The sequence below is a fragment of the Hemicordylus capensis genome, chromosome 3, assembly GCF_027244095.1.
Source record: "Hemicordylus capensis ecotype Gifberg chromosome 3, rHemCap1.1.pri, whole genome shotgun sequence".
Lineage (NCBI taxonomy): Eukaryota > Metazoa > Chordata > Lepidosauria > Squamata > Cordylidae > Hemicordylus > Hemicordylus capensis.
In genome coordinates this window covers 272,027,799-272,040,260 of record NC_069659.1, presented here as the reverse complement: position 1 = coordinate 272,040,260, position 12,462 = coordinate 272,027,799, and the positions used below count along the sequence as shown (strand labels likewise).

Sequence of the window (12,462 nt, the reverse complement as noted above, 5' to 3'; positions counted from 1 at the left end):
GCTGAGAGAGATTCCTGTCTGCAACCTTGGAGAAGCTGCTGTCAGTCTGTGAAGACAGTACTGAGCTAGATAGACCAATGGTCTGACTTGGTATATGGCAGCTTCCTATGTTCCTAACCGCGAGTAACGAGGCACTGGGGCTATGGGGAAAGGGGGGTTAGGTTCCAGGATGGAGGGGGAAAAGCTCCCAAAAGGCTTCCAGAGGGCCCCAAACTTACTGTGCTGTGTTCTGCGGGTTCCCCATGTGCCAAGGCATGCCCCACAAAGGGCAAAAAATCATGGGGAAAGTCTCTTTTCCACCGGAAAACGAGCCACAAAATGGCTCCTCCTGTCTTCTCCCCTCTTCTTTAGATGAAATGACAGCCCGGAAGTGACCTCCACTTCTGGCCCTCTAGGAACCGCAGATACGTGGGTTTTAACCCATTTGTATCCACAGATACTGGAAATGGGTGTCTATTAGACATCTGTGGATACGCGGAACCACAAATAGCAAGGTTCTCCTGAATTTTATTTGGTAACATGGGCTGCCAGAGAGATTCTTACAGGATGATGTCCCATTTTGTCTTTAGAGGCAGGCTACCTTGCCAGCTTAGAGTCTTAATATATTTTTCTGGTCGCTGTTGCCACAGTTTCTAAAGCAACGTATTCCTCATTCTACACCTACACACCTTTTTCATTTGACAGGATACACATGTATTTTATACTTAAATATACATATCCAATTATAAAGAAAAGCTAGATTCAGTCTTAATATCAAAGAGCCATTTCACACAAGACACTAAAACTTTTCATGCCGAGGCAAGGTAGACGTTGTATAGGAGCAGGAACTTGTAATATGTAACTCACATTTCATACCATGAGTGATTTTTTTCATTTTTGAAATCCTCTCTTCTGTTTGTGAATCAATCCTCCCTGTACATTTGAGAGGAAGTTGAATGTGTAGAAATTTTCTTGGTTTAGTGTGCCTCAGAAAACTTGATGAATGGAAACTTATAAGAAGCTGGAAAATACACAATGAAAGGCATTTGTTTTTAGGCACATCATTCTTAGTCCATCATACTTGGGATGTTTTATCTAGAACCATGAGAGCTTGAAACTCAAAAGCTAACTTGAAAATCTTGAGATTTTAATGAGCTGTGGGTCTCACAAAAGTGCTTCAGGAGATATTTGCCTAATGGTTCCATGCTTATGAATTCAGATTATTGTGGAAGGAGATTATTATCTTTTGTCATCTGCTGAATTGGAGTTAATTGGTAAGATCTACTAATACATTTAATGCCATTCTCTCCTGAAAAAGTGTTCTTTGCATAGTGTTGCTTTGGAAATAGCAAACTGTGCATATTTTTGGTGAACCACATATACCGCAGTATGCACTTTGGCTAAGCATACTTAGCACAATAAGCCATTCATTCTAATGGAACTGCTAATTCATGGCAATGATGTAAATTTTAGTGGTAGACAGTTTTACTGTAGCTCCGGCAAAGCCTAGAATCCATTAAACACCTGTAGTGTGCAAGTAATTATTGCAAATGATGATAAACAATTTTGAATTGGATTGGAGTTCTCATGAATGTATTTAAATAAGTCTGCAGACTAGCTTTGCTAAGCAATCAAGGATTTAGGGATATTTTACTAGGATGACTTTCTGCTTTGTTCATAAAGCTGAATTTGCCCCCCTCCCCATCATACTCACTGCTCTATTTTTAAGATCCATTCAACCAACAAATAGAGGTTAAATATTCCCATAAGGAATTAAATTTTCTGCTATTCTGCCTGTTGATTGTGTTATATAAATGACATTAGTTGACATGAGAGTTGTTTCCTTGGTGTTAGATTGGTGATGCCTCATTCACATATATACACCATTACCTAATGTTGCAATCACAAGTGATAAACATACATGTGTGAACAAGCCCAGAAAATGCCATTCCATTTTAGAACCTACAACTCTAGGAGATAAAAATCTTGCCTTTACTCAGAAGAAAAGCACCCTGTCTGCTGTCAGCACTCAAGAGCTTGGATAAAACACACTGGGATCATTTTTATGCCACTAAAAGTGGAATAGTGGCATAAAAATGATCCCAGTGTGTTTTATCCAAGCTCTTCAGTACTGACAGCAGCAGAGTGCTTTTCTTCTGAGTAAAGGCATCGTTTGGGAATGGCATTTTCTGGGCTTGTTCACACATGTATGTTTATCACTTGTGATTGTAGCACAGCAGGCCAGATTGGACTAGGTGCACCTCTGTCCCTGCCACTCATTAAGATCTTCAGGAGGGATCTATCTTCGGGTGCCACCAGTTCATCTGGCAGCAACATGGGATAGAGCATTTTCTGTTGTCACCCCTAGGTTGTGGAATGCGTTTCCCGTGTATATAAGAGGGTTATCTTCCTTGGAGGCCTTCGGGGGATCCTTAAAGAACCATCTTTTTAGCCTGGCGCTTTAACAATATATAGTTTTAATAGTAATTTTAATCTGCTTTTAATTGGTTTTTTATTTTAATTATAACATTTTTTATTTTAGTGTAAACCACCCTGAACCACTTTAGGAAGGGCAGTATATAAAGCAAAGCAAAGCAAAGCAAAATAAATAAATGGAACTCATGCCCTTCAATAGGCAGATTCTCATTCACTGTAACACTGACATAGTCTTGGGAATAACTAGAGAACAAGCATATGGCACAATCTAGAGCCAATTCTTATACTGTTCAGAAAATAGTGTTGCAATACAGCATGATATCTTATTAAATTTTGGAAGAGTCCATCTTGTTTTTTTAATAGAACTACCTTAAGTGGCGCAACGTGGAAATGCTTGACTAACAAGCAGAAGGTTGCTGGTTCGAATCCCCACTGGTACTATATCGAGCAGCAACGATATAGGAAGACGCTGAAAGGCATCACCTCATACTGCGTGACAGGAGGCAATGGTAAAACTCTCCTGTATTTTACCAAAGAAAACCAAAGGGCTCTGTGAGCGCCAGGAGTCGAAATTGGCTTGACAGCACCCTTTACTTTACTACAGTGAAAGTTTCATAGGAACCTTTACATAAGTACTGTACTCAGTGTTTCATGGATATAAACCTCTTTGACCAGAGAAGTCATCCACAGCAGATTCTTCTTTAAACTCATTTGTATTAAGTATTTCATTATTTTTCTCTTTCCCGAAAGTCTGGACATTCTGTGAGTTAGCCCAGACTCAAAGTAGAGGTGGATATAGAGGGTCAAATGATCTGACTAGTTGTAGGGTAAAGATCTAATAGTTCTTCAACAGTGACAGAATAATTACAGCACCTGGCAGTAAAAGAAATTTAGTGTGATGTTAGTACAAAGTCAGCTTTTTCTCTCTGGAGAAAAATTATTCTAAAAGAGATGTAACGTTTCTCAGAATTAAGATGCAACATTGGCTGCTTGTTAACTTGAAATTTGCTCTGTCCACTCATCATCTGCTCTTGGCTTCCAGCTCTTGCCCCTTGGCCTTGAATGAATTATTTTTTTCATTTGATTCAATATTATTTCATTCAGTAATAATAAATTATTATTTATTAACATAGTTTTTTTAAGTCCTTGGATGTAATTGGGACCAAATAATAATTTATTATATAATTCCTGATTATATAATCATATGTTAAACTTCTACTCCCTGTTGTTTTGTCTTATTTATGTAGGGAGAGATACTGATTCTGAGTTGGCATTTTTAGATTATCAAGCTTAGCAGGAGACTTGCTTAAGAGCTCACTATGGTAAGGATATATAATGGCATACCTTGTTTAGGAGTTAGTGATACGACTTTGTGGGTAGTTAAAGAATCCTAAAATCATATAGCTTGGATGTTATCCAAAGTTTTGGTGGAGTAGTGCTCTGTAGGAAGCACGTTCTGCTTGTGGAAGGAGAGTTGTGCTGCTGCAAAGATCCTTTCGGCTCACAAAAGGACCCTGTGCATGACTGCAGCCCCTGTGTTGATGGAGTACTGCATCACCAAATGTTTGGGTTCAGCCGCCTGCCTTGTTTTGAGTGCTCTAGGTCTTCCTACCATCAGGAGTATGATGGGTGGGCATGAGGGACATAATCTTCTTCCATGTGCCACCAAGATGTTGGAATGCCATTTCAAGGAACATCTGTTTGACACCATCTTAGTTCATTTTTTTGTGGGCAGCGTTTCCATTTTTCAGATGGTATTGAGCTCTCACATCTGCAAGGTCTTCCCCATACACTTGTTATGTGCTGGAGCACATGTTTTACAGACAGAAGATCCCAGGTTTAATCCCTGGCATTTATAGATAGCACTGAGAAAGATTCCTACATGGCACTAGGGATATGCAAAACGTTTCAAACTTGAAATGTTTCACACTCAAAACAGGCCATTTTAAGTGTTATGAGCTCAAAACAACCTTGTTCTGAGTTGGAATGTTTCGAGTATTCTGAGCGCCATTTTGGAGGGCTGGTTTTTTGGGGAGAGATGGTATACCAATTGGGGTTGGTGGGTAGACCAGGCCTCTGCTCCAGACTTAGCTCGTTGGTCCACCTTGAAGGACTGGTCTGCCAGAAACCAGTCCTCTGAGGCGGGCCAACTCCGGGGTGGAGGCCTGGTCTACCCGCCGCCCCCAATTGGTAAACCAGCTCTCTGCAGAAAAACAGCTCTCCCAAATGGTGCTTGGAGCTGTAATAACTAGCCTCCTCACCCCCGCTAGTTAACATGAAGTGAACCCCTGTGCTTGATGGACAGACTGGTGACTCCAGGTCTTGACGAATCAATCCACCAGGTGGGTGGGACGTGAGGAGAGCTGCTGAGGCTTCTGGGATGAGGCAGAAGGAAGTGGAAGGAGAGTGCAGAGAGGCAGGGAATCCAGCATGCTCTCGCAGTATGACTCTGCAGATCCTTGAAAAACAGCATTGCAGGAGGCTTGGTTCTCAGGAGTTTTGGTGAGTTTTCAAGGGAAAGGAAGCTTTTTGGCTTTGGGAATCTAGCATAGGGAAAGGTTTGTTTAATCAGACTTTGCGTTAGAAATTTATTTTGCTTTCTGTGTGTGCTTTGCATATTCCTAAATATCTGTTCTTTGTAACTGATCAACTAAGTTCTATTACATACTGCCCAAGAAAGATCTGGGTGCTTTGAAACATTATTGTAACCAACCTAAGAATTTTTAAAGTACATCTAAAAAGCTAAAGCCGCAGACAGACCAGTCTGTAGCAACTGAATAAACAGGGGTGTTTTTGTGCTCTTTTCTTCTTACAAGCCTCTCAGAGTTGGTTATTAGCTCAGAGGAAGGGAGTAGGGGGAAAGCCCACTAGTGCACAGCGTCTCTGAAAGTTCAGCTCAGCTACTTTGTTTTCTCCCCACGTGTAGACATACACGTGGAAGGATTTTATATTTGCTCAATAGCAAGATAAAGAGAGAAGTCTAGGCTGAGGCACTCCAGCCCCGGCTGTCCAGGCTCTAATAAAAGAGTGTCTGGTGGCAGCATTTTAATCCTACCAAAGGTCTAAAGTAAAACATTTTAAAAGGGAAGCCAACTCAAGCAGCTCAGCAGGGGTGACTCAGCACATTTCCCTCTCACGTGAGCTGACTCTGAGTCAAAGGCTTAACTCCTTACAGGAGCACTTGAAACACTCAAGACATTTAAGTTTTTGTTGAAACAGCCGGCTTGGCTGCTGTTTCCATGAAACATTTCTAGCATTTTGTGTTGCATTTCAAAATGAAACGCAAAATCCACTTCATGTATAGCCTTACTTGGAACCCTGGAGAGCCACTGCTAAACAATAGACAAAAGGATGGACCAATGGTGAGATTATATAAAAGGCAATTTCATATGTTATCCTCAATTTTGGGGGGTTATCCCATTTTTATCTCCATATCTACTTCACAGGATTGTTCAGGCTGAGACAGTGAGTGAATGAGTAGGTTCAGGATTGCACAAGGAGCTTCACAAATGAAGAGGAATTTGAACCCAGATCATCTCCGTCCATCACAGTTTCCACTATGTACAGGAGATGGATATGTGGGTACAGTTATACAAATGTGAAGTTTCTTGCTAATTTAAAAACCCACAATTTCTGCCTTAAATATTTATTATTCAGTTTTTATACCGCCTTTCATAATGCATCTCAAGGTGGTTTTAAAAAGTTGTTTTACAAGATGGCTTACAGAATACAATAAAATTTAATAAAAATTACATTTAAAACTTTAAAATCAGTTAAACATTAAAAACCACTAAAAACAACAAAAATATTATTCAATTTTTATTGAACAATTGTTCAATATGTTCAGTTGTGAACAATATGTTCATGTTAAGGCATGATTAATTTCATGCCTTAAATATGTTGATTTAGGAGTGGATTAGATGTTAACCAGTGCATTGCCAACATATTTATTTGATTTGCCAGCATATTTATTTGATATTGCTTATTAGCTCCTTTTGCTCAAGTTGGCTTCCTTCTTATTAAAATACAGTACAATAGAATAACAAAAGCAAGGCAAAAATACAAAATGACAGAGCAGTGAAACAGACAAACCTGGCAACTGCTTTCTTTGTAGTGTCTTGCCTCTTTAATAGATGATGAACTTAACATTCCCTGACACAAGTTATAATTACCTTCTTAACCCATAATTCCCTTACTCTTTTCAGTGTCTGCCACAGTATCCTGCTTTTACCCCTTCTCTCCCACCTGCTCCATCCCCATATTTAGCACCTGCTGATTCATGGTAAAGTTCTCTTGATGAAATGAAAGGAATATATATGCAGGTCAACCCACTGCATATAGAATCTTTAAGGTTTGCTGTTACCTGTGACTCTCTTTCCAACATAATAATAATGATTAATAATAAATACGCTTTATTCGTTAGCTGTCCCATAACAAATTGTTCTCTGGGTGGCGCACAACACAGTATTAACATACAATAAAAACACACAGCACATTGAATCATGGCAGACCAAAGCAGGGGAAAGAAAATACAATATAAAGTAATTCAAGATCTTTTAAAATCAATTTGAAAATCAAAATTTAAATTTAAAAGGCCTGAGTGAACAAAAAGGTCTTTTCTTTAGCCTCTAAAAGATCAAAGCGATGAAGCTAGGCGAACCTCACTGGGGAGGCTATTCCATAAATGGGGTGCAACCACCAAAAAACCTTTGCTCTAGTAGCTACCTGCCTCACCTCTTTTGGCAGGGGCACTTGGAGGAGGGCCTCTGAAGAAGATCTTAAGGTCTTGGTTGGGACATATGGGGCAAGGCGCTCTCTCAGGTAGCCTAATTTAGGGCGTTAATGTTTTTAAAAAGCACTTTGAATTGGGCCCAGAAATAGATTGGCAGCCAGTGCAGCTGACAAAGCACTGGCGTAGTATGCTCGAAATGCCCAGTCCCAGTTAATAATCTTGCAGCCCTATTTTGTACCAGCTGCAATTTCCAGACCATTTTCAAAGGTAGCCCCATGTACAATGTATTGCAGTAATCTAAGCGAGAGGTTACCAGAGCATGAGTAACTGTGGTCAAGCTATCTCTACCCAGGTAAGGTTGCAGTTGGTGTATCAGCCAAAGTAAATAAAAGGTTCTCTGAGCCACAGAGGCGACTTGAGCCTCTAGTGACAATGCTAGATTGATGAGCACCCCCAGACTGCAAACCTGGTCCTTCTGGGAGAATGCAAGAGTACTCCCTAGAACAGGCTGAACATCATTCACCTGGGCAGAGGAAGCTCTGACCAGCAGTACTTCTGTCTTGTCTGGATTGAGTCTCAGATTGTTCACCCCTATCCAGTCCATTTGCTTCCAGGCACAGATTCAGGACAGTCACTACTTCACTTGTGTCTGATGAAAAAGATTTATTTATTTATTTATTAAATACATTTCTATACCGCCCAAAACACAAGTTCTCTGGGCGGTTTACAAAACAATAAAAACAGCCAATAAAAGATTAAAACATTTCAACAATTAAAATTAAAAAGTTAGAACTATTAAATCACAATTAAGACAATTAAAACAGTATCTAATTAAAAGCCTGGGTGAACAAATGCATCTTGACTGCCCTTTTAAAAGTTGTAAGAGATGGGGGGGGGGCTCTTATTTCAGCAGGAAGTGTGTTCCAAAGCCTTGGGGCAGCAATGGAGAAGGCCCATAAGATACAACTACAAGATATAAGATACAAGATATAAGATACAACTGAGTGTCATCCGCATGACACTGATCCAGGCCAGATCTCTCGATGACCTGTCCCAGCGGTTTCATGTAGATGTTAAACAGTATAGGGGAAAGTGTGGAACCCCAAAGCATAACTGCCAAGGGGTTGGGCAGTAATCTCCTGACACCACCTTTTGGATACAGGCCTCAAGGTAGGAGTGGAGCCACCTCCAAGCAGTGCCTCCCACACCCAACTTGGCCAGGCCATCCAAAAGGATACCATGGTCAATCATACTGAAAGCCGCTGATAGGTCCAGGAGAATTAATAGGGTTGTACACTCTCTCTGTCTCTCTCCCTCCTCCCCGCCCCGTCTCTCTCTTTCTCTCCCCCCCGCCCCGCCCTGTCTCTCTCTCTCTCTGTTAGCCAGAGGTAGGAATGTGCACGGAATCGGTTCGGAGGCCCTTTATGGCCTCCAAACTGGTTCGAAGAACCAGTGGTTCTGCCGGTTCAATGGCAAGGGTGTGTATAACTTTAAGAGTGGGGGAGGGTCACTTACTTCTCTTGCCGCTTCTCCCTCCACGCTGTTATCTGTTTTTTTAAAAGCCCATCGGGGCAGCAGTGTACCTCTCTGACACTCCATTGTCTGGACATGACTGGAAGTCTGATGCACCTATGTGCGCCAGCAAGTGTGCGTGCCCGTGCTGGCATGAGCAGGTGTGTCGGAGACTTGTGGTCATATCTGGGCAATGGGGGCAATGGGGTGGCAGGGAGATATGCTGCCTCCCCAATGGGCTTTTAAAAAACTGGATAGCGGCGGGAGGTGTAAGTGCACCCTCCCTGCTCTTAAAGCAGCACCCTCACCGCCTTCAAGCCTCCCCCCCCAAGGTTCTGTGCACATCCTTACCCACAGGGTAACCAAAGCAGTTTCTGTTCCGAAGCTGGGCCTGAAGCCTGATTGAAATTGATCTAGATCAGAGATTCTCAACGTTGGGTCCCCAGATGTTATTGGACTTCAACTCTCATAATCCCCAGCCCCAGTGACCTTTGGTTGGGGATTATGGGAGTTGAAGTCCAATAACATCTGGGGACCCAACGTTGAAAATCCCTGATCTAGATAATCTGTTTCCTCCAAGAGTATTTGGTGAATGACTGCTGAATATATTTTACTTCCTGGTCCTAGTCCCAGAAAGGAATTTACGCTTCTTAAAAGCTTCGCAAAGAGTCAAAATAGAGTGTAACAAAGTTTTATTCCAAAGACAGATGTCTTCTATCTGTTATGCTTCAGTTTGACCAAAGGTTCTGCAATACTCAAAAGATTCCATAACCTGTTATCAGATTGTCTTGGATCAATGTAAAAACCAAACTTTATGCCAAATTACCTCCTGTAGGAGGCTGGCGAGACATTGGGAACTCAGCCTGCTACATATAGTTGTGTTTCCGAGGTTGATGATCTCTTTTTAAAGTCGTTCTCTTGTGGCTTCTAAAAGCTTTTAAACAGATAATTTAGGGGTTCAGGAATTTGGCTGCTATCCCACTGAAATGGATATCTATTAGCAATTCAAAGGGAGAAAGCTTGGCTTTTCATGACTCTTCCTCATAATTTATACTTGTAAATAGTATGCCTGGCTTTTTGCCCAGTGTCTTCCATCACTGTGAAGTGGACTGGGGGGGAAAGCATCCCATTCCTTGTAATGAAAACCCGTTCATTTCCCCCTGCCCTATAGGATGCCACAAATAATATGAAGCACCTTGGACACATGAAGGCCAGAGCAGGTGGGCCAATTGCTAGTGGGATGACACCTGAAAACAGCCTTCCCATAGCAACTGAATTCTGTGTCACTTCGAAATGCTTACCATGTAGAGTTGTGCTTTGTGAGTCTCTTTGTCCTTGGCCCTCTCCACTTTTTTGTGGCTGCTGGAAGGAGCATGAAGACTCAGCATGATGGTTGAGCTTGATGTGTGAAGTGCAGATAAACATCATAGACAATGGGGTGGGTATTAAGTGTCTGCAGAAAATATTTGGCATTCTGATGGTGACAGCACCATATGCTCTAGCCATAGATTATTCCATTGCGTTCTGCAAGAGGCGCATTTGGCTATCTTCAAAGTTGCCAACTGGCTTACTACTTTTCTTCCATTAATCATAGCAGTAAGAACCCAGCTCTTGTCATTTTGAGGCAATAGCAGTATGCATTTGGGTTAGTTTAAGAACAGAAGAAAGAGCTCTACTTGGATCAAACCAAGGGTCCATCTAGTCCAGCATCCTGCTACTTACCATGGCCAACAAATGCCTCCTGGAAGCCCATAATCGGGGCTTGAAAGCAAAAGTTCTCCCCTGCTGTTGCCCTCCTCCCCCAAAACTGTATTTAGAGGCTTTCTGCCTCTAGACATGGATGTTCCATATAGCATCATGACTAATAGTAATAGACCTTGTGGGTGTTGCTGCAGATAGTTTGACATCAAAACCCCAAGGGATGGCTGGGAATAATTGAAACAGACCATGCGGTATCTCAAAAGCGGTAATTCAAAGGTTCTTTATTGAAGTGAACACCCTCAAGGGAAAGATACCACATTCTCCCCCTCTTCCATCCGGGACCCACGTTTCTTTACAGGGCCTTCATTCTTCCCTTCTCCCTTCTCACATGGAGCTTCTTTGGATGCTGTTCCTTTGTGGGTGGCTAATGTGATTTCCCCTGAAGTGCCAGGCCAACTCTTGCTGTAGGAGGTATCCTAGATCTTCAGGAGTGTTGGCCCTCTCTCTCTGAGTGGCCCTCTCAACTAGGACTGCTCTACTTCTCAACAGGTGTAGAGGGTGAGGTTGCTGCCTAGTGCCACCCCCACAACCTGTCAGTGGCTGCGTTTGAGGCTGGCTCAGCCAGGTATGGTCCTCATATTCTCAGGCTTCCTATTCATTAACATCAACACGGGGGTGGTGGTGTCAAAAGTAGTGAACTATGACATTGCCATGTGCCTTGTCCTCAGCAAGCCTCTTTTGGTGGGCAATTTTGAGCCCACAGGCCTATATTGAATATTTTTTTCTAATCTCCTAATAAGAACATGCTAATCTGTAAGAACACAGTGGGTCTCCAGTATCTTGGGTGTGTAGTCTTTTGTGTTTTTCTAAAGTTTACTCAGTACCTTCTTAGTGAAGTCTTCAGGCTTGAAAACACACAATTGGATGTGGAATACCAGATAATAATTAATCATGTTTTTGAAGGATGATACATTATTAGGAAATGGTTATGAAAAAACCTTGCATACCCCTTTTTGTACCCCTTTAATACAAAAACCTTTGTTAAGCCTTTTTGCAACTATGACCTCAAATGTGTAGGAGGGTTAAAGAAGCAGTGTTGCAAGCAGTGCTCAATTTGATTGAAATTTCTGAGTTTCAGTATCTATTTAGAGATAATATTCTTCCACTTTTCCTTGTCCATTCTGTATTATTTCGTGTACAGTTTCCTTTTCTCTCCCCAGAGATGACAGCATTTACAGCGAGGACTGAAGTCATCTCCATCTCTTTCTTCTTTGTTGTGATCTGATTTTATAGCACTGTACAAATCCCTCTTGCTGACAGGCTCACTGAAGCAGATGGAGTGTATTTCCATGTTCAGCTCTTTGTTATTTCACTAAAATATTCTAACACTAATGCCCTTTCATGAATATGACTTACAGTTTTTATAACAACCAATTAGTATACTTCTATTTTTATGAATACTCTAAATCAGAGATGATTTGTGAACTAGATATCCCTACATACATGTTTTCTTTTTTCATATTGTCTGGCCTGTTGGAAGAATATTACCTCAAGTTATTGCCAATATTTTTCATTAAACCTCTCTCTGTGCTTTTCTTCATGCCTGTTACACTAATTATTTTCTTTCCCTGTAGAAATACACAGCTGTTGGGGAGTTGGGGAAGGCTACTGACACGTTTGATTCAACTGGAAAAGTAACAGAAGAAATGCCTTATGGTAAAGAACAAACTGATTTGATACATTCTTATATGTTTACTGCAGTCCTTTGTTTAAACTGAATTAAAGCAGGATCAAGGTGAGAATCTGAACTTATTTTTTGAAGTAGTGATGTTAGTCTAGCCAAGCAATATGCAATACTGTATGTAATGCTACCTTGAAATGGGGATTGTATGTTAATTTTAGAACTCTGATGTCTGAGAAATTTGAAGTCGCACATGTAAGATAATATGAGCTTCGAGATTTTAAGCTAGATCATTGATGTTCAATTGATAATTTATCTTCAAACTTCTAAGAAGCTAGTAACAAGGTGAATGGCATAAACTGATAATCTCTAACGTGCTTGGAGGACACTAAACCTAATTGCTTATATTTTATCTCTACAT

General features: G+C 41.2%; 1 protein-coding gene across 5 annotated transcripts in view; it reads left to right on the top strand.

Moving 5' to 3' along the window:
* Positions 1–12,462, top strand: part of TRUB1 (TruB pseudouridine synthase family member 1) — a 62,115-nt gene that overhangs the window by 26,401 nt on the left and 23,252 nt on the right. For all 5 annotated transcript variants that reach the window (XM_053312021.1, XM_053312019.1, XM_053312023.1 and 2 more), the window contains exon 4: positions 11,995–12,076. In XM_053312021.1, coding sequence (XP_053167996.1) covers positions 11,995–12,076 — 82 coding nt within the window. The remainder of the gene's footprint in view (positions 1–11,994; positions 12,077–12,462) is intronic.